The sequence below is a fragment of the Paramisgurnus dabryanus genome, chromosome 11, assembly GCF_030506205.2.
Source record: "Paramisgurnus dabryanus chromosome 11, PD_genome_1.1, whole genome shotgun sequence".
In the NCBI taxonomy this organism is placed as follows: Eukaryota; Metazoa; Chordata; class Actinopteri; order Cypriniformes; family Cobitidae; genus Paramisgurnus; species Paramisgurnus dabryanus.
In genome coordinates this window covers 15,731,407-15,750,564 of record NC_133347.1, presented here as the reverse complement: position 1 = coordinate 15,750,564, position 19,158 = coordinate 15,731,407, and the positions used below count along the sequence as shown (strand labels likewise).

The 19,158-nt window shown below is 35.8% G+C and overlaps 2 protein-coding genes across 4 annotated transcripts in view; both read right to left on the bottom strand.

Annotated features, from left to right (window-relative positions):
• Positions 1–988: 988 nt before the first annotated feature.
• slc26a6.2 (solute carrier family 26 member 6, tandem duplicate 2) lies at positions 989–18,701 on the bottom strand. Of its 2 annotated transcripts, none has more exons than XM_065247096.2 (19): positions 17,180–18,701; positions 16,042–16,181; positions 15,113–15,223; positions 14,804–14,979; positions 14,543–14,707; positions 14,247–14,399; positions 13,879–13,961; positions 13,586–13,733; positions 11,315–11,428; positions 11,054–11,131; positions 10,854–10,949; positions 10,494–10,600; positions 6,779–6,848; positions 4,175–4,267; positions 3,535–3,681; positions 3,187–3,411; positions 2,404–2,458; positions 1,658–1,776; positions 989–1,540 (listed from the first exon to the last, which is right to left on the bottom strand). In XM_065247096.2, the coding sequence occupies exons 1-19, from the start codon at positions 17,326–17,328 to the stop codon at positions 1,517–1,519; spliced, it is 2,253 nt and encodes a 750-aa protein (XP_065103168.1). In that variant the 5' UTR covers positions 17,329–18,701; the 3' UTR covers positions 989–1,516. The 2 variants fall into 2 exon arrangements, with proteins under 2 accessions (XP_065103168.1, XP_065103169.1); XM_065247097.1 differs by having other exon boundaries at positions 16,042–16,101; positions 17,180–17,322.
• The window catches only part of slc26a6.1 (solute carrier family 26 member 6, tandem duplicate 1), a 14,457-nt gene continuing 12,882 nt past the window's right edge, over positions 17,584–19,158 (bottom strand). Inside the window, exon 21 of one of the 2 annotated variants that reach the window (XM_065247104.1) lies at positions 17,584–17,712. The gene's annotated coding sequence lies outside the window, so the exon portion shown is untranslated. The remainder of the gene's footprint in view (positions 17,713–19,158) is intronic. The other variant, XM_065247102.2, reaches the window with a different exon arrangement.

Genomic DNA, 19,158 nt, shown 5'->3' with positions numbered 1-19,158 from the left:
GAGAAACCGACACCACACACACACACACACACACACACACACACACGCACACACACACACACACACACACACACACACACACACACACACACACACACACGCACACACAAACTCTGTAACACTCTCTTTTCTTTCTCCCACTTATACAGTTGAAAACGAAAAAAAAACAGGTTTATCTTTGCATGTCAAGTTTAACCGAGTCTCGGTTTAGATGTTGTAGATAAATGTCACAAACTAGCCTACGTTACCTAAAGTGTTTAACTGACCGCTGTCTCACGATCCTCCTTAGTTTGAGAACCAAATGTGTTTTTGAAAATTAAGCTAGTTAATAACAGCTTAATGTTTTCCCCCAATCTATATCATACACATTCTTTCTTATTTACCAACTAAACATACAGTCGATACTTTGCACGTACACTGTAGTTTGTGATTATGTCATATGTAAACTTTAATGTCTTGCTTTGCACGAAACAATGCTTAGTAGTTCAGCAGGTTTTAGTAGATTCATCCTTGCTGGAAATATGCTGGAGTGCTCAGACCAGTTTCTGCTCTTTGATAACTTCATAAGAATACCCTGGAGAGCAAACCTGCACTTGCAGAAAAACAATAAGCCTACAAAGATCAGAAACAATAGGCCTACAAGGTTTTCTCAGGAAAGATCACACCCATAAAATTCACAGGAAAACAACACCCATTAATTGAAAAAAACTTTTAGATTTTTTTACATGAAGTAAAATAAATGTAAAAAATAAAAAAATAAAAAATAGCATAACATTTTATTCACATTCTTAACTTGAATGATGCTATAAAGGAAAAAATACTTTCTAATTTCAAAAACACACATTTTAAATATTGCTTATTAGCAGCTTAGACTAAGGAAGACTTAGACTTTGACTTTTTTTGTGTGTGTGTAAAAATAGTCCTTAAAGTAATAAACCGGATGTATAATTCAACATCCTGTAGCATTGAACAGACATACTCACAGAAGTATAAGAAAATGACTGTTTATTTAAGTTAACTTTATTCTTAATACACATGCAAACAAAGCTGCACAAACAGCACACATAACTTATACTCACATAAATGTAATTTTATATCAGCTATTGTCACACGTTTTTGTATACAACTTTCCAGTAGTGTGATTACATTGTGAGAGAAGTTCAATATTTGTGTGTTCAACATTACATCTCAACAACTACACATTCACATAACACTTAGAAGGTTTACAAGACATTGCCATGATCTGGAATAAGATGTCTTTATATAATTTATAACAGTTGATTTACATTATGCATGCATAAGACAACTATTTTTATATATTTCTTGCAAAACTTTTTTCCAAAACAGATTATTCTTAAAAATACCCTTTTCTATCTCACAATGAACTTAAAATGCTGTACTGTTTGCATTATAAATAACAACCCACCCAGCTTTTAACTGAACTTTCCAGTGTGTAGTAGTCTGTCTCTTGAATTATTGTCAATTTTCCGTTTTCTGTGTCATATCCTGTCTGGGTTTAAAAATATGTTTTCGGCATGTCCTGCATTAGAAGAAAGGCAATGTTTTATGTCTATCTGCTTGTTTCAGAGGAACACACAGCACACATCCAATATTAACAATTGACCAATCCAAACACGTATTTAGGAAAAAACTGTACCTCCTCATCACTTCCTTGCTGGCTGTAAAGAACAGCATCGTGTACTGATGAGAAGATAATGGATTTGGTTACTTTTTCATTGAAGAAATCGCCCTTCTCCATACTCTCTACCACACCACCTAAGAGAAGGGAGTGAGTGGAAAAAGAAAAACATGAGATTATGTGATGACTAACATCTCGACTTTCTGCAAGATGATTCTTAAGTGGAATTCCAGACATCATGGAGAAAAACATGTGGAGAGTTTTGTAGAAAAAACATGTTGATACACTGTCAGAAATTAAGGTACATATCTGTACCTTTTCTGTCACTGGGGCTGTACCCTTTCAAAAAGTACAGCTTTGCACCTAAGAATTTCATTTCAGTACCTCCGAGGTACATACTGGGACCAAAGAGAGCTTATTAGTACCTCAAAAATACATATTCGTATTTCAAAGGTACATATTGTTACTAAATGTTTACATATCTGTACCTAATGGTCCATACAATTACCTTCTTAAAGGGTGCTGCTCCACTGACAGCTAGGGTACAAATTTTGACTTTTTTCTAACAATGTAGGTCCTAAAGGTACAGTAATCTACCAAAAATTGTATTCTGTTTTTTATTCATGTAAAGGTACCAAACGGAAACTTAGGGTACAGCCCCAGTGACAGAAAAGGTACAGTTTTGTACCTTTATTTCTGAGAGTGTATCTTTATCAAAGGTAGATTGCACAAATGCACAAAACGAGTGTCTATTAGTGACTTACTTTGACAGCCGCACAAGTACACCTTTACACCAGCCTCTCCATAATCTTTGTAGATCTGCATGTAAAACATAGTCTTATGGTTCCACATGTACACAAAAAAAAGATGCTACAAAATGCCATGGAAGAACAATTTTTGCTGTAAGCTGTTATAAAAAACTTTAAAGGGTAAAAATCTGACTTTTTCCATGTTTAAGTGCTATAACTGGGTCCCCAGTTCTTCTATGAACCTTGAAAAGTTGAAAATTATCAACCCACTAACTTAGTTTTGATAAGCAATTCTTTGCAAGCATGTAAAAAATTAGGTAGTTCAGATTTTGCCTATTTTGTGATGTAGGCGAATTACAATACACTATCCAACCACGGCACTGCCATTTAGTGCAGAGAGAAAAAATAATTGACAGCACAATTGAGCTTCAATTGCAACAAACCACTATCATTACGATCAGTGTTTGCATTTCATCAGCTCATTTGCATTTTAAAGGACACACCCAAAAGAACAGCACATTTTTGCTCAGACCTACAAAGTGGCAATTTTAACGTGCTACATTAAATTATCTATGGGGTATTTTGAGCTAAAACTTCACGTAGGCATTCTGGGGACACCAAACACTTATTTTACATCTTTAAAAAATCTCATAATATGACCCCTTTAAAATTGGTACTTTAGGGACCCAAAAATGGCTCTTCTGACAAATGGAATCACTGTGAAGAACACATGTAAGCATCTTAATTTTTAAGATTGTAATAAGGCATTTATAAGCACAGATGTTTTTGGTGCCTCACATTACGTAAAGTCTTCACAGCCACTGTATCCAGGAAATTGACGGGGCTCAGATCCAGAATGATTGCTTTTGGGAGGTTGGAGTCAGGGTTGTGGCCTGCCTCCACAGTGACCACATCCTTCTGTCCTTTAACTGACAGCTCATGCATGTTTCCATTTGCCTCTTGGTCTGAAAAATCAAGCTCATCCCCATTGTCCTCTACGTCTGACAACTCTGAATCCACCTCCTATTTAAAAAACAAAACAGAAAATACAAGCGTTATCAGGATGTGAGCAAGCACGAAGGGACAATCATATGCAACTTTCTTACATATATGCATACAATCTCTTTCTTTAAATGCAGACGCTACCTGATGCTTATCGGCTTGACTGGCAGCTTGTTTAGCTCTCTTCTTGGCCTCCTTCTTTGCTTTCTTTGCTGCTTTCTTTTCCTTACGAAGTCTCTTGGCTTCCAACTTCTTCTTATGTGAGAGGAGTTTAGCCAAATCTACCCCAGTCTGCACACCAACATATATTAATGCTTAACATCCAGACTTGCCTCACATCCCAACTTGCATACTTTTTGCACTAAATAGTCTTTAAATTAGAATTAGTATGTCACAAATTGTAGTATGTTGAAATGAGTATCATTGAAGTATCTGGATGGTCTACTTTTTTGGTAAACATTTGAAGTGCAGACACTACATGTTAGTATGTATGTAATTTATATACTTTCCCTTAATAAATAAAGTACATATTTATAAAGCACAGTATAAGTAGGCTAATTGAGGAACATTATTGGAATGCATTGGATTATGCAAGCGTATGTGATCTGTTTGGTCTAATCTTATAATAGTTGTTTACATGATCTCTGCTGTAGTCTGCATGTTTGACACAGCCAATTTAGTTTTAGCTGTAATTGCAGCTTGTGTAATGCTCTTTGTGTGTGAACGCATATGTGTGTTCATGTTGGTATTTGATGACGTTAGTGAGTGTGTGTTGTATGTGGACCTTCTCGTAGAGCGCATCGATGTACATTTCAGCATTGGCAAAATACAATGTTGCAGATGAGCGGAAAATCGCTAGGCCAGGAATCTGCAGAACCTGAAGGTGTGACAAAAGTACAGAGAAATTATATTTCAATTAAAACATTGGTATTGCATAAACAGTACTGTCACAATTGGTATTAAAACAATTAAATGTAAGATTTGAAAGTAAATGGTAATGTTCTTTATTCAAGATAAATTGATAAAGATAAGTTAATAGGAGGTTTTGTCCAGCTACCTAAGTGTTTTAAAGTTATTTTCATATATTAAAGGGAAAGTATGTAAGAAATTTATATCAATTAATCATAAAATGGCCCTGATATGTCACTAGACATTAAGAAACCATTTTCTTTTCAAATACTTATATCACTGACAACAGTGGTCTGGCCAGGATATTGTCATTTAAAAAGTTGTCATTTTGTGTATTGGCCACCAGTTGTATGATTGCAGTACCAGTTTTGGCCACAATCCTACATACTGTTCCTTTAAATAAATGTTGTGATCAAGGACAAATCAAATGTTAAACTCTATGTTGGTAAGTATTGTTAGTTGAGTCCAAAGTGCCTGTAAATTAACCAATTTGTTTACCCTTTATACTAATTTCTAACTACAAGTAACTTTGCAACTACATGTCAACTAACTCTCAGTTTATGAGTAGACTGTTAGGGTTAGGATTAGTAATAAGTTGACATGTAGTCAGTACACTTTCAGAAAAAAGGTTTAAAACTGTACTAAAATAGATTTTTGTCATTCAGAGGTTCATTTTTGTAACTTTATAGTTAAGGACCTATTGTGTACCTTTAAGGACCAATTTAGTACCAGTTAAAGGCGGGGTGCATGATCACTGAAAGCCAATGTTGACATTTGAAATCACCTAAAAAAACCTACCCCTACCCCAATTGAATCTGGACCTTCTTTTGATAGACCGGCCCCACACATACGCAACCCAGGCAACGATGTCGGTTAATAGACACGCCCCTTACTGCTGATTGGCTACAAGTTTTGGTACTCTGCCCGACTCCCTTTTCCAAAGTGTTTTTCAAAAATCATGCACCCTGACTTTAAATGTTAGGGGTAGAAATCATTTAATTGTACCTTTTAACTCTTTCCCCGCCATTGACGAGATATCTCGTCAATTAAGAGAAAACGCTTCCCCGCCAATGACGAGATATTCCGTCTTTCCGCAATACCGCTATTATCCACCAGGTGGCGCCCTTCCGCAACTTTTTAAACCCGGAAGTATTGCCCTATGGCATACTGCTGCATGTCCGTGTCTGTTTTAAAGATTGCTCTGAATATGATCTCTATGAAAAGTCCGTCATAAAAATGGAATTATCTCTGCTTTTTGCTCAAAATATGGTGTTTTTGCAAAAACCTACCCATATTCAAAAGCTGATTGCAAAAGAACCACTAAAGGTAGGATGAAACGGTTTTTTTTGTTTGAAGGCAGAGGGTCTGTTCTTTCATTTGGTATATTGTATGTTTATATATTTAAAGAAGAACATTTTCTGGAAGGCATTAAACTTTGGTGAAAATCATGAAAAATGCTGGCGCTGGCTGGCAACTTTTTTTAAAAACGCTGGCGGTGAAAGAGTTAATGCACACAAAAAGTCCTTAAGGTACAGTAATGTATGCAAAAAGGTACAACACTTTGTAGTATGTTTAGTACCAGAAAAAGTACAAAACGGATTCTTAGGGAACCACCTAAGCGCCAAAAAAAGATAACGTTTTGTACCTTTTTTCTGAAAGTGTAGAATGTCTGTTTAGGAATCATTACAATAAATTCTTATAAAATATATAAAGCAAAGTTACTAATAGTTAGTAAAATGTCTAAAGTGGACTGTTGAAATAAAGTGTGACCCAAAATGTACTCAACAATACCATGACAATATCTTACATCTAAAAGCAGGTCTCAGTTACAACACCTTTATTGTTACACACAACAAACAAAACTTCACCACCCACTTGATAAAACTTATCCTTATACTTCTAAAGCAGTATGTAACACAATTATACAAAAACAAATAATACGCTTTCCTTCATATCAAGATCAACAGTTAGCATTCCACCAAGTCAAGATAAAACACACTTGCTTTGTGTTGGCAAAGTTATGACAATCGTTCATTAGATTATATCAGTCCTTTACTGAGAAATGCAGGAGTGTTTTAAAAATGTTGTTAATCAGGTTTTTTGCCATGAATCACGTGAGGCCACACGGTTCAACAGCTCAACAACAATTTTACTGCACTATAGCTGCTAGACCTGGCACAGGGATTTTTATGCATTTAACCTTGCAAAAATAATTAACTTTATTTTATTAATTTATTACTACTACTGTTATAATAATCTGAATAAGCTTAATTCATCCGGCAAGCAGTGAAGTTCATTTTCCTGTAGTCTGTTTGTAGTTGCTAGGCAACATATTTGCCTCATTAAAACAGAATGTGATATGGCAGGTGTGCTTTTATACGCATTTTACTGTTAGGCTTCAAATGAGACTCATGCATTTGAATGTGGAGTCTGTTTTTATAAATTGTTATGCTGGTGTGTGCTGATGGGTCATGGTCACCTGATTGTAGTCCTCGACTGGTTTGTAGATGTCAGTGCCAGGAAGCTGACCGAGGAGAGAGTATTTTGGTCTGTTGCAGACAGGAAACGGGTAGAGAAAAGCGTTCAAAGAAAGAAGAAACAGATGGAGAGAAATGTATTTAAAAACTGCAAAGAAATTGACGCTGTCAAGAACAGGGATTTGATTTCAGCCACAGAGCTGATGGTACATATGGACAAGCTTATAGAACTCCAAAGGGAAAACAATATGGCATTCAAAACAGCTTCCCTTGAAGCAGGAGTTACGGCTTGAACCAGCTTGGCTGCACTATAAAAGTGCTATGTTCTAACCAGTTAAGAATGTAAATGTTTTGGTCATTAGATAAATGTTTTTGGTATTGAGGTTTAAGTGAGCGAACGAGTTACTCAGAGTTCAGGGTGTGAATGGTTTAAGATTCAAAAAAGGGTGTGTGGTGTAAAGTAGGGCTGTGTATCGCCAACAATTCCCCGATACGATACGTATCCCGATACAAGGGTCCCGATACGATGCGCATCACGATACAAGACTATTTTGAATTACATTTTTGTTCAGAATTTAGTAACATTATTAGGTAACACTTTATTTTACGACCCGCAAAGTACCGCGTAATTAAACCGAATTTACAGCGTACCTATTTGTAACAACAGGGTAGGTAACCTGTAGGTATAAGGGAATAATATTTTAAGTTTGGGGTAAGGGGGTAAGAATATGAAGAATTATAAATTATTTATACTCTAAGTATTTTATAACAACAGGGTACCTATTGTAATATTACGTGGTATGTATGACTTAGTCAAGTCTATGGGGAAATTATGTTTTATTTATTTTTTATTGTGAATTTTTCATATTGACTACTGAATGTTGTATACAGTCAATGTCTACGAGCCACATCGGCAAATAAATATAACAGCATATCACTTTTATTTTAGTAGCCTATATTACTTGCTTTTAATAACAAAAGTCAAGCTGATTTAATGTGGTTATCTTTTTTTTAAGGTAAGTACAATAAAAATAGCAACTTATTCCCTATTTACCAGGAAACTCCTACATTTGCGGACATATTTGAAGTGGTGCTTTGCAATTTATTTACTGTAAACACAAGTATTTTAGCCAAATATAATTTATGCAATGGCAAACCAGAATGAAACAACAGCAGATATCAGCTCCCGCTAAAGCAAAAGACGACTACATGCGTAGGCTACTGCGCAGGTGTAGAGCGCGCGGTCGTCTGCAGGAGGTTTGCTGGAACGCGATCCTGAGGTGAAATTTCTTTAAGAGGTTTTAAAAACGTTCTACACTGTGGAGTACAGCTGCGAGTGATGTAAGCAGGATCCGCATGCTGGATAAGGTGACTGGTTTTGTTAATACATGACTCACGCATTTCAAACAATGTTTTTCAAGAAAGTTGCTAGCTAACGGTAGCAGGTTAGCTAGCACATAAGTAAGCCTAAAATTTATAAACGTAACTGGCTTAGAAAACTCTGTTTCTGTCAAGGCATAGGGAAGAAACATTTACTGAAGGCTTTCATTTATGTTTTTTATATGTAATGCAGAACAGCATTTGTGAGACGACATCAACTCATCATCCGAGTGGACAAGAACACCAACAGAGGAAGCCAAGCCGCAAAAACAATGAAAAATTGTCATGACTTTTTATTTTAAATAAAAGTTATGTGATAATAAACATTAAGTGTTGGCTCAATTATAGTGTTTTAAAGATGTTTTGAAATAAGTTGTTTTAAAATAAAAATAACAATATTCTGTATGTTTTTGGTATTTACCCTATAACATTTATTAACAAGAGGTGAACAAAGCACCACTTTAGTTTACAGCCCGCAAATATGAGAGTTACCTGGTACATACACAGAACAAGCGGGGAATAAGCCCCACTTCAATTTACAGCCCGCAAATATAAGAGTTACCTGGTACATACACAGAACAATCGGGGAATAAGCCCCACTTCAATTTACAGCCCGCAAATATAAGAGTTACCTGGTAACTCCTGTATACATATACAGATCAAAGAGGTACAAGTTGCTATTATCTTTATTGTGTGTTATATTTTATTTGCCGACGTGGCTTGTAGACATCAACTGTAGGCTATACAAAACACTTCATCAGGTAAGTAGCAAATATGAAAAAAAAACCTATTACACATAGACCATATTACCCATAGACGTAAGTCATACATACCACGTAATATTACAATAGGTACCCTGTAGTTATGAAATACTTAGAGAATAATTTTCCATATATTCTTACCCCCTTATTACCCCAAACTTAAAATATTATTCCCTTATAACTACAAGTACGTACTGTAGAGGTACTCTGTTGTTACAAATAGGTACGCTGTAAATTCGGTTTAATTACGCGGTACTTTGCGGGTCGTAAAATAAAGTGTTACCCATTATTATTATTTTTTTTTAATTATTATTTGTTTATTGTATATTGAATAAGCAGTGTTGTAACAGTTGTGTTTTTGCCATTCATTTATTAGCTATTAGAAATATTAAAAATCCCAGAGTTAGTACTTAACTTATGTTTTTTTAAAAGCAGTTTTACAAAGAAGGTGCCTTACTCTTGTCTCTCATTATTCTACATCTATGAATATATCTATAAACATGCAGTCAGACTTAATACTATTTAATAGAAATCAGATTATTAATGTGACAGTTATAGTTTGAAGTAGCTCTGTATCTCTTCTCTAGACGTACACTTTCACATGCAAATCTTTGTCGTGTTTCTTCTCAAATGCGTTAGTACTGTTTATAAGAGCATGGCTAATAAAGCCCTTTGCAGTAGGCTAAGATATCTGCGCTTTCATACTGAACTCATTGACTTTAATGTGAGCGCGAGAGAGAGAGCGCGAGTACGCGGCTCACTATGCAGACACGTGCGCCAGCGAGACAGACACGCAAAGTGAAAGTATACCCCGCCACCTTTAACTCTACGTACTCTGCGGGACACATGCGTCCTTTCCATATGGATCACGGATCAACAGCAATTCGTCACGTTACTTTCAAAAGTACATCCGAATCGATATGGAAGGTGCTGTATCGATGCGCGCATCGTCAGGCGCCCATGACAATGTATCGTCGTATCGATATTTTGAACACAGCACTAGTGTAAAGACATCATCCAAAAATGAAAATTCTGTAATGATTTTCTCATCCTTATGTTGTTCGATACCTGTATATATTTCTTTTTTCTGGGGTGAACTATCCCTTTAAAGGGGATAGGGGATAGATTGTTGATGTCCCCAGAGTATATGTGAAGTTCTAGCGCAAAATACCATAAAAATCATTTACTAGAATGTTAAAAATGCCACTTTGTTGATGTGTGAGGAAAATGTGCTGTTTTGGGTGTGTCCTTTTAAATGCAAATGAGCTGATATATGCACTAAATGGCAGTGCCGTGGTTGGATAGTGCAGATTAAGGGGCGGTATTATCCCCTTCTGACATCAAAAGGGAGCCAAATTTCAATGACCTATTTTTCAAATGCTTGCAGAGAGTGGTTTACCAAAACTAAGTTACCGAGTTGATCTTTTTTACATTTTCTAGGTTGATAGAAGCACTGGAGACCCAATTATAGCACTTAAACATGAAAAAAGTCAGATTTTTATGATATGTCCCCTTAAGGTCGATTGCGTATTAGTGAATTTATTTATTTATAAGATTTGAGGGATTTAATACTTACAGCTGAGTTCTGAATACAACAGTGAGAATAGAGAAGGCGATGGATGCGGCCAGTCCCAGATCCGGATTAAATAATATTGTCAAAATAAGAGTCATCACCCACACCACCTAACCACATAAAAAAGTGACAAATTTAAGTTGGCCTAAAGTGTAATTCACATTAAATTTTTCACTTAAAGGAAGAACATTTAAGTTGAAACAAGTTATTTTTTAAGTGTTTAAGGCATATCCAACTTTATACAATGTAGGGGTGATTGAGTCTACGTGAGTATTTTGTTTTAATATTCTTTCATTTATTGATTTGATTATGTATGTGTATTTTTAAGCTTCGCTCTATTAAACTCCCTCCCCCTGCTCTCACCATATCTACTCTGTTGGTCTTCCAGAGAGCACAGATGTCTCCAAACTGCTTCATCATGCCATGTAGGTTTACATAGATGATAGCAGCCAGCACCGCCTAAAGAAACAGCTTTCTTTACATACACACAAAAGTATTCTACAGTATATGTACATACTGGACATTTTAACACATATATCAAATTTGTCTGATGCAGTGCTGACCTTTGGAAGCTCTTCAAAAAGTTCTCCGATCTTCAACAAGATTATCAGAATTACTACAGCAGAGACAGCTCCAGCAACCTAGAGATAACAAAGTTTTGAGGTTTCCATTTTTTTAAGTTTCTGTTTTGACAAATAAATCTTTTTAATGATTTAATCTAACAGATACTTCATCCACTCAAAGCCATAGTCTTCTAATTATATATATCAAGAGGTTCCTAAAACTTTAAAGAGCAATGGTGTGCAGTTTGCCGATGTTCTCACCTGGGACTTTCCACCTGTGCTCACTTGCACCATACTTCGAGACATCGAGCAGCTGATTGCAAAACACCGAAACAACCCACCGATGGCATTAGACAGACCCAGCGCTATAAGCTCCTGATCCAGGGAGGAGACATTAAGAAAATATATACACATATATATAGACAAAACAAATAAGTGTTGGTTCTTGGAAATCACAAGTGCACAAGCACTTTTTCATACACATGTATGTCTGATAAAGTTCAAAACAATGCTGGTAGGGCTTTTTCTGGTTATATAAAAGATCCTTGCAATATTAGTACCTTAAAAAATGTAAAATCATCTTTTCACATTCTACTTCTTAAAGGAAAACACCACAATTTTCCAATATTTTACTATGTTCTTACCTCAACTTAGACAAATGAATACATACTTATCTTTTTTCAATACATGCACTTTTAATCTTTGTACAACGCCTCGTGAATGTGTTAGCATTTAGCCTAGCCCCATTCATTCCTATGGCTCCAAACAGGGATGAATTTAGAAGCCACCAAACACTTCCATGTTTTCACTATTTAAAGACTGTTACATGAGTAGTTACACAAGTATGGTGGCACAAAATAAAACTTTTGTTCAAGAAGCGCTGCACAAAGATTAAAAGTACATGTATTGAAAAAAGATATGTATGTATTAATTCTTCTAAGTTGAGGTAAAAATTGAAAAATGGTGGTGTTTTCTAGGGGTGTCAACAATAATCGATTCGGCAATGCATCGCAATGCGCACATGCACGATTCAGCATCGATGCAGCAAATGCCATAATCGATTATGTCACTGTTTATTTTCTGGAGATGACCGTGATAGACGGGTAAATAAAAGCGCACCCTTTTTCATGGAAAGTGGACATATGGGCACATTTCGGATTCTATGAAGTTAATGGGGAACAAGACTTACGCTGTGTGTACAATTCTCATCTCGGGCAGGGCTCGCAAAATCGCTAGCCCGACGTCGCGTTTCTATTGTGAATTCCTGTCGGGCTACCAAAATGTATCTCCACCCTGCCTGTCGGGCTATCTTGGGGAGGAAATAATATTTTAATGTTTTTGCTTTGTCTCAGATTTAGTTAGGTCATATTGCATGTATTTCGGTGTCCTCTTGTCAGTCATTATCCTCACGTACCAAGTGAAACTGTCAGGAAATGAAGTGAAAGCATAAATAAACTCATCCTCTAATGTGCACGTCTGATATATGCGCGCGACCCTCTGCACGCGCTTCTACCGGCTAGATTCTTCACGAGCACCTGCTTGCGCGAACTCAAGTCATTTAATAAAATAACGTCATTTCATTTTTACCTCATAGACTAACATTGTTTTATCGTATTTTTTTTCTTTCTTCAGTTAGTAACTTAAATATGTGAGAAGGAAAATATGTTTGAGTGATTTACGTCTAGCCTATTGATGTAGCTGATAGGTGACTAAACAGCAGTGGTAAGATATGTTTACCTAAAGCGAATAGAATGTGTGTTTGTCATTTCGTTTTACCTCAGAGTCTAACATTAGGGGAACATAAAGGGAATTATGTTTATTCCTTTTTAATAAATATCTGCTTTAAGTCTTCTATATTGTGTTAAAGTCACTGGTTGTTTATATATTTGATAAAATACCATGTTATCTAAATACAATGTGTGATGTGTTGAGGTATTTTTTTATAAAAAATAACCTGTGTTATAATACATTCATATAATATTTCAGTAATATAACAATTAAATTATTTTAACGTTAGGGGAACGTTAAAATAACCTAAAAATAACATTAGGGGAATGTTTATTTTCTTAAAGAAAACATTCCTGGCTAACCAAAAACCTTGGAAAATAGGGGAACATTTTGGGAACCAAATTGTTAGCTGGGATGGGCAGGAATATTTGGCTTACATGGAAATCCAGGATTTATCAATATTCTACATTAAACAGTGTATTTTTTATTCTAGCTACTTATATTCATTTTGGGCTACCAAAAATTAAAGAGTGTCTGCCCGAAGGGCTACCAGGGATTTTAAAATTTTGCGAGCCCTGGTCAGCTTTCGTTTTTGTTGAGAATAGTTGCACTTGAGTTTACTACTTGACTTATTAAAAATTTGCCTTGTTGTGTACAGTAGAATTCTGATGCATCGCAATGCATCGTAGAATCGAATTGAATTGAATCGTTACCTGGTGAATCGTAATTGAATTGAATTGTGAGGGCAGTGCCAATGCACACCCCTAGTGTTTTCCTTTAATATTTTGCAATTAACATATTTACCTGGTTGCTGTCGACTTTGTAGGCATATTTTAGAGCGAAAATTCTACCGAGTGAAATAGCAATGCCGTATCCAACAACAGCCAGAGCAAAAGCATCACCAACCATTGAACCCATCAGGTTAAATGCCGGCGGCACAGGAGCCTGCAGCCTAGAATGTAAGAAGGAGAAATTAGTGTATTTTTTTAAGTTTAAGAATTTTTCTGCGACTTGCAATTTGTGTTGTATAGCTGTATACATGAGCGTGTGTAAATTTGTCAGACTGTGCAGTTGCATGCGTGCACAGCTAGACTCACCCTGATGGGATTTCGCCAACGACTTCCACTTTGTATTTGGCATTTAGATTAAATTGCCATGACACCACAGTCGCTATAATGATCTGTATATGCAAACAAAACGAAAGTTTAAGAAGCCAGTCACAATGGTAAATAAACAGGACTGTAATGATGACCCGTTCTGATATATTACATTTATTACTTAGGTAAACAATTACATGTAAACAATTAAAGAAAAAGTTTACATGTACAAAAAAATGAAAATATTGTCACTTACATTGTTGAAAAAGTGACAATATTTTCATTTCATTTTCAAATTAAAACTGTTCATGCTTGTGTGTGTGTCTGTGTGCATGTGTGTGCAACTGTAACTGTGTGAAGTAACTCACAGTGATGAGTTCAACAGGAATAGGAATAGGGATTTTCCGGGCTGCCAAGGCGCTGAGTTCTTTTGCGATGATCAAACCAAAGATGGTTACAATGCTAACTACCAGAGTACCAATGTTAGTTTCTCCAAGCAATGAACAAATGTCTATGATTGTCTAGAGAAAACAAAATAAAGGTCGGTATTTTCAGTAAGAAGTCAAAAAAGCCATAATCCCCACCACTAGGGGACACTAAACACAACATGCACACAAGAAGAGGAGTGAGATTGTTGTTGTTGTAGGTGTGTGTTCATACTCACATATATAAGTGACAACGGTCCACTGTATCGACTTGTATTGATGCCAAAGGTATATTTGAGCTGGGAGACGATAACATGGATGGCGGCCGCTGTCGTATAAGCTCTCACCAATGGTTCTGACAGGTACGTCACCACGAAACCAAACCGAACCAAACCCAGGAGCAACTACACACATGCATAAACACAACCACCACAGAAAAACACTTTTACATTTCATTAACATTCACAACTTTAAAGCATACAAAGTTCTTGAGAACACACCTGAAAAATGCCGGATAAGAAAGTTACTGTGGCCGCGATCTTCACCCTCTCCAAATCACGGCTGTTAGTATCTAAACTAGTGCTGTTGGTGTTGTTTATCTGCACCATGAAGTCTGAATCTGGAGCCAAACGCTCTGTCACGCTGCCAATCATAACACTCATTACTGCATATGTACCTATAGACACACATCAATGGAAGAGTATTTGTGCAGGTCAAAAAAAGGTCAATAGCTTGACAACAGATCAAATGGAAACATTCATCATGATATAGAAACAGGTTTGTAAGTGTATCTTTGTATGAGTGCTTACCCACGGAGATGTGTTTGGATGTTCCAAATATGAAGTAGACAAGAATGGGATAGAAGGAAGAATAAAGACCATACACTGGAGGAACTGCAGCCAGTAAAGCATATGCCATACCTGCGCACACACACATTTAAATTTTTACAATTTTCACCTAAATCCTCATAATGGAGTTGTGTATAAATAGCACTAAGTGTGAAAATCATGCAATACATACGCCAAATTCCAATTATTGGAAGTTATTTTTCATTTGCACAACTAGGAAAATTACTGATCTCTTTCAAAAGATAACAAATGTGATTTTGCACCTCAGTATTTACATTAAACATATTTTCGTGGTTTCTTACATAGATTATACCCATCTCACGAAATGAAAAGTTTGGGAGTTGTCCTTTGTATGCAGTAGTAAGGAACTGTGCTCTGTGTTTTTAGGTTAGGAAATACAGTTGAGTTTTTAAAGGGGAAACATCATGAAAATCTGATTTTTTTCCATGTTTCAGTGCTATAATTGGGTCTCCAGTGCTTTTATCAACCTAGAAAATATATAAAAAAGATCAACCCAATAGCTAGGTTTTGGGAAACCATTCTCGGCAAGCATGTGAGAAAATAGGTCATCGAAATTTGGCTCCCCTTGTGATGTCAGAAGGGGATAGTAACTGCCCCTTGATCTGTACTATCCAACCACCATTTAGTGCAGAGATCAGCTCATTTGCATTTTAAAGGACACACCCAAAAACAGCAAATTTTTGCTCACACAAAGTGGCAATTTTAACATGCTATAATAAATTATCTGTGGGGTATTTTGAGCTAAAACTTCACATACGTACTCTGGGGACACCAAAGATTATTTTACATCTTAAAAAATTCTTGTGAAATGTCCCCCTTAAGGTGTATCTAGGTGTGTCTTTGGTAATACAGATGTGCATGTGTTAAACCTTGTGGCAGGTGCATGATTCCAACACTGACTCCGGATATCAAATCTCCAACAGCGTTTTCTTTGAATGGGTATCGTGGCAGCCATGACAGGAGAGGAACAAAAGAGAAGAAACAACTCTTAAACTTTGGACCTGTACACCTGATACAAAAATAAAGAAAGAGAAGATTACATTACAGAATAAGCTCTTTAATAGGCTTAACATAGACCTAACCGTACAGCCATAATCAGAAATCAGATACTGTAGCAATTACATATCAACAGTACTAATCTGAGATAACTACCTTTCATAATAATTATCAATACAGAGGGGTTTAAGAGTCTTACATGTGAAAACTTTATCATTGACAATAAATGGAAGTATTTAAAACATTTTAACGCAAAATTTGTGACATTATGTTAACAATGTTTGTACAAAAGTACATTTGTTTGCTTCAGACTAGATCAGGGGTCTTCAACATGGTGCTCACAGAGAGACTGTAAGGTGCCCGCCAAAGCACATTCTATTAATAGTCTCAATTGTAATATTTATTTATTACATATTTTTATATTATCTGGGCTTCTTTTATGCATGTTAACATTTTAAACAATACTAAAACATATAAACAAGTCAAATAAAAAATATCAACAAGTAAAACAAAAAAAGTTTTCAGTAGACTATATCAAAAAGTACCCCTCCAGACTGTTTTATCCATTGTGGTAGACCTTGCTCACAAAAGGTTTGGAGACCCCTGCATGAGATCATTTAAACCTGCATAGTCATGTTAGCACAAGTGCATGCTGTCAATAAAACCAAACGCATCTCATATCAAGTACTAACAAATGCATATTTTACACTTCACTGAATATCATTTAAAATCTGGTTTTGCAGGTTAAAACCGTTTTCACACTTAGACTTATTAAACCCCTCACTGTGAAAATAATGCGGTAAGGTTAAAACAACTTGGTTTTGCAAGTCAGTTCAACCTACGATTTTAAGTTTTGACTTGTGATAAGTTAACATAACTTATAAAAACAAGTTGAAATGGTTCAAATTAAGCTATATGTTGATTTGATATCACTACCAGTGCACATAATATGTTATTATCTAAAAATTAGATCAGTAGTCAGACTCTTAAATGAAAGTCGCATTGACAGACCTGACAGCATCTTTTAACTTTTCTTTCATTGAAACATTGAAATTGGACTTCTCTGCCACTTCGTCAACCCCGAGTTCATCCAAAACATCTCTCTGGACATGATACTTCACTCTTTTCCTGGGCTCGGTTTCCTTCATCTCTTCGTCCATTTTGAATCACCTTTACCATCCAAATCTCTTCCACTTTTACGCTTATTCCAAAAATACGGTGTTCTTGAGTGATCTTGCCTCGTAATAAAAATTCAATCCATGTGATGTCTGTCTGGCTTCTTAAGTGAATTCAGTATGAGAGCTTCGAAGGTTTGCTACAAGTGCTAGACACAGTGGACTGATTCACTTTGTCCTCCAGTTGTGTTGCAGGCTGTTAATGTGTATCGTGTCCCATCTGATGCTTATTTGATCCATTCACACATTCACTGATAGAATTCGAATGTCTTCATATGGTGAGCAAAGTCCTGTTGGGGGAGGTGAGGGGTACTTGAAAGCTGAAGTGGGGCACTTCCATAGTGGAGTCCTTCGTCATCTTATCTTGGTCTGATTAGATAGGAAACTTCATGTTCCATGTGATTTTTGCATGGTTTATCATTAGGGTAAATGAAATAAAAACTTTTAAAAGTGAAAAGATTCAAACATCATCTAAACAAAACTACACCAATAGGTGTGTGTATGTACTTAGCTATAGGGAATGTGTGTAAAATTCAAGTAAAGCTCTCAGAACCTGCTTTATAGAGATTTGAGGATGTCCTTTTAATTTAATCTCAAACTCAAGAAAAAAATTACAAATATATATGTATTTTGTATAACATAAGAATGCATTGTATGTTTGTAGCAATAATCAGGACAGGTATGTTAAACTATTAAATATTAATGTGACCTCTCCCTAGTTCCTGACTGGTGAACAAAGTCTCTTCTAATTACTTTCACGGTTAATAACACTGGGACTTCAAACAAGAACATATCAGTCATGCCTTGTTTGATTTTAACACATAGTAAGTTTGTCAGTGCAGACTGAACTGCACAGAACCGGTGCAGTTTATCTATGTGTTAATCACATTTATATTGTTAGATATTACCATATACATTTTTTACAATCTGCAACTGGAAAGATTTTATAGTGAAGATCATGCAGTGTATAATATAAAAAACATGTTTTTTCAGTGTTTGGCACTATTTTAAACAGCTTGAGTGTCAGTCAACTCTGTTAATATATATAGAAAGACGATTAAACAAGACAAAATTAAATAAAACAAAACAAAACAAAATTACATACCAAAGAAAAACAGCTGACATCATCACCAATCACATTCACATGAATATTCTGGGCATGGTGTCAAGTGTAAATATACCATAATAAATAAACTGATTGAATAAGCCTTGTTCATAGCCACTGTGAAGCATATACGTACACCTGCACATGAATATAATGAATATTACCTTAAATCTCTATAAACAAATTTTGATTTGGCAGAAAAATTTAGAAATGTAAGTAATAACTAGTGTTAGGGGTGTAACGATTAACCGTGCAAATGCAAGTTTTCTCAATGAATGAATTTGAATGAATTACGGTGAAATCCCGCCACATGCAGAAACTCCCTTTTTGCCACAGAAGAAGCATTACAAGCCAGGGATGTAACCATAGATATGTATAAAGGCTAGATGTCTTACGGCGGAGTCTCTAACGTCCTCACCTGGCGGCCATCTTACCTCAGACAGCTGGCTCACTCGTAGCATTGAGTTTAATGTTGCAGGTACTTTTAAATGACCATAACTTGCTCAATTTTCTACCGATTTTCAAACGGTTTGGTTTTTTACAAACATTATTAACGTGGCTATAATTCTGGATGCTTTAACATGTTTCATGAATTTTTTATTTATTTTTAGTATAAGTATGCTGTGTCATAGGTACATCTTGACGTTTATAACAAACCAAACCGTTTGAAAATTGGTAAAGAATTAAGCAAGTTATGGTCATTTAAAAGT

Excerpts from the sequence above, each read along its gene's own strand:
- slc26a6.2 (XM_065247096.2), bottom strand. The coding sequence starts at position 17,328 with ATGGACGAAGAGATGAAGGAAACCGAGCCCAGGAAAAGAGTGAAGTAT. Across the intron at positions 10,601-10,853 it reads AGACCAACAGAGTAGATATG|GTGGTGTGGGTGATGACTCT; the intron begins GTGAGAGCAGGG and ends TTATGTGGTTAG. Across the intron at positions 1,777-2,403 it reads GTACTTGTGCGGCTGTCAAA|GTGGTGTGGTAGAGAGTATG; the intron begins GTAAGTCACTAA and ends CCCTTCTCTTAG.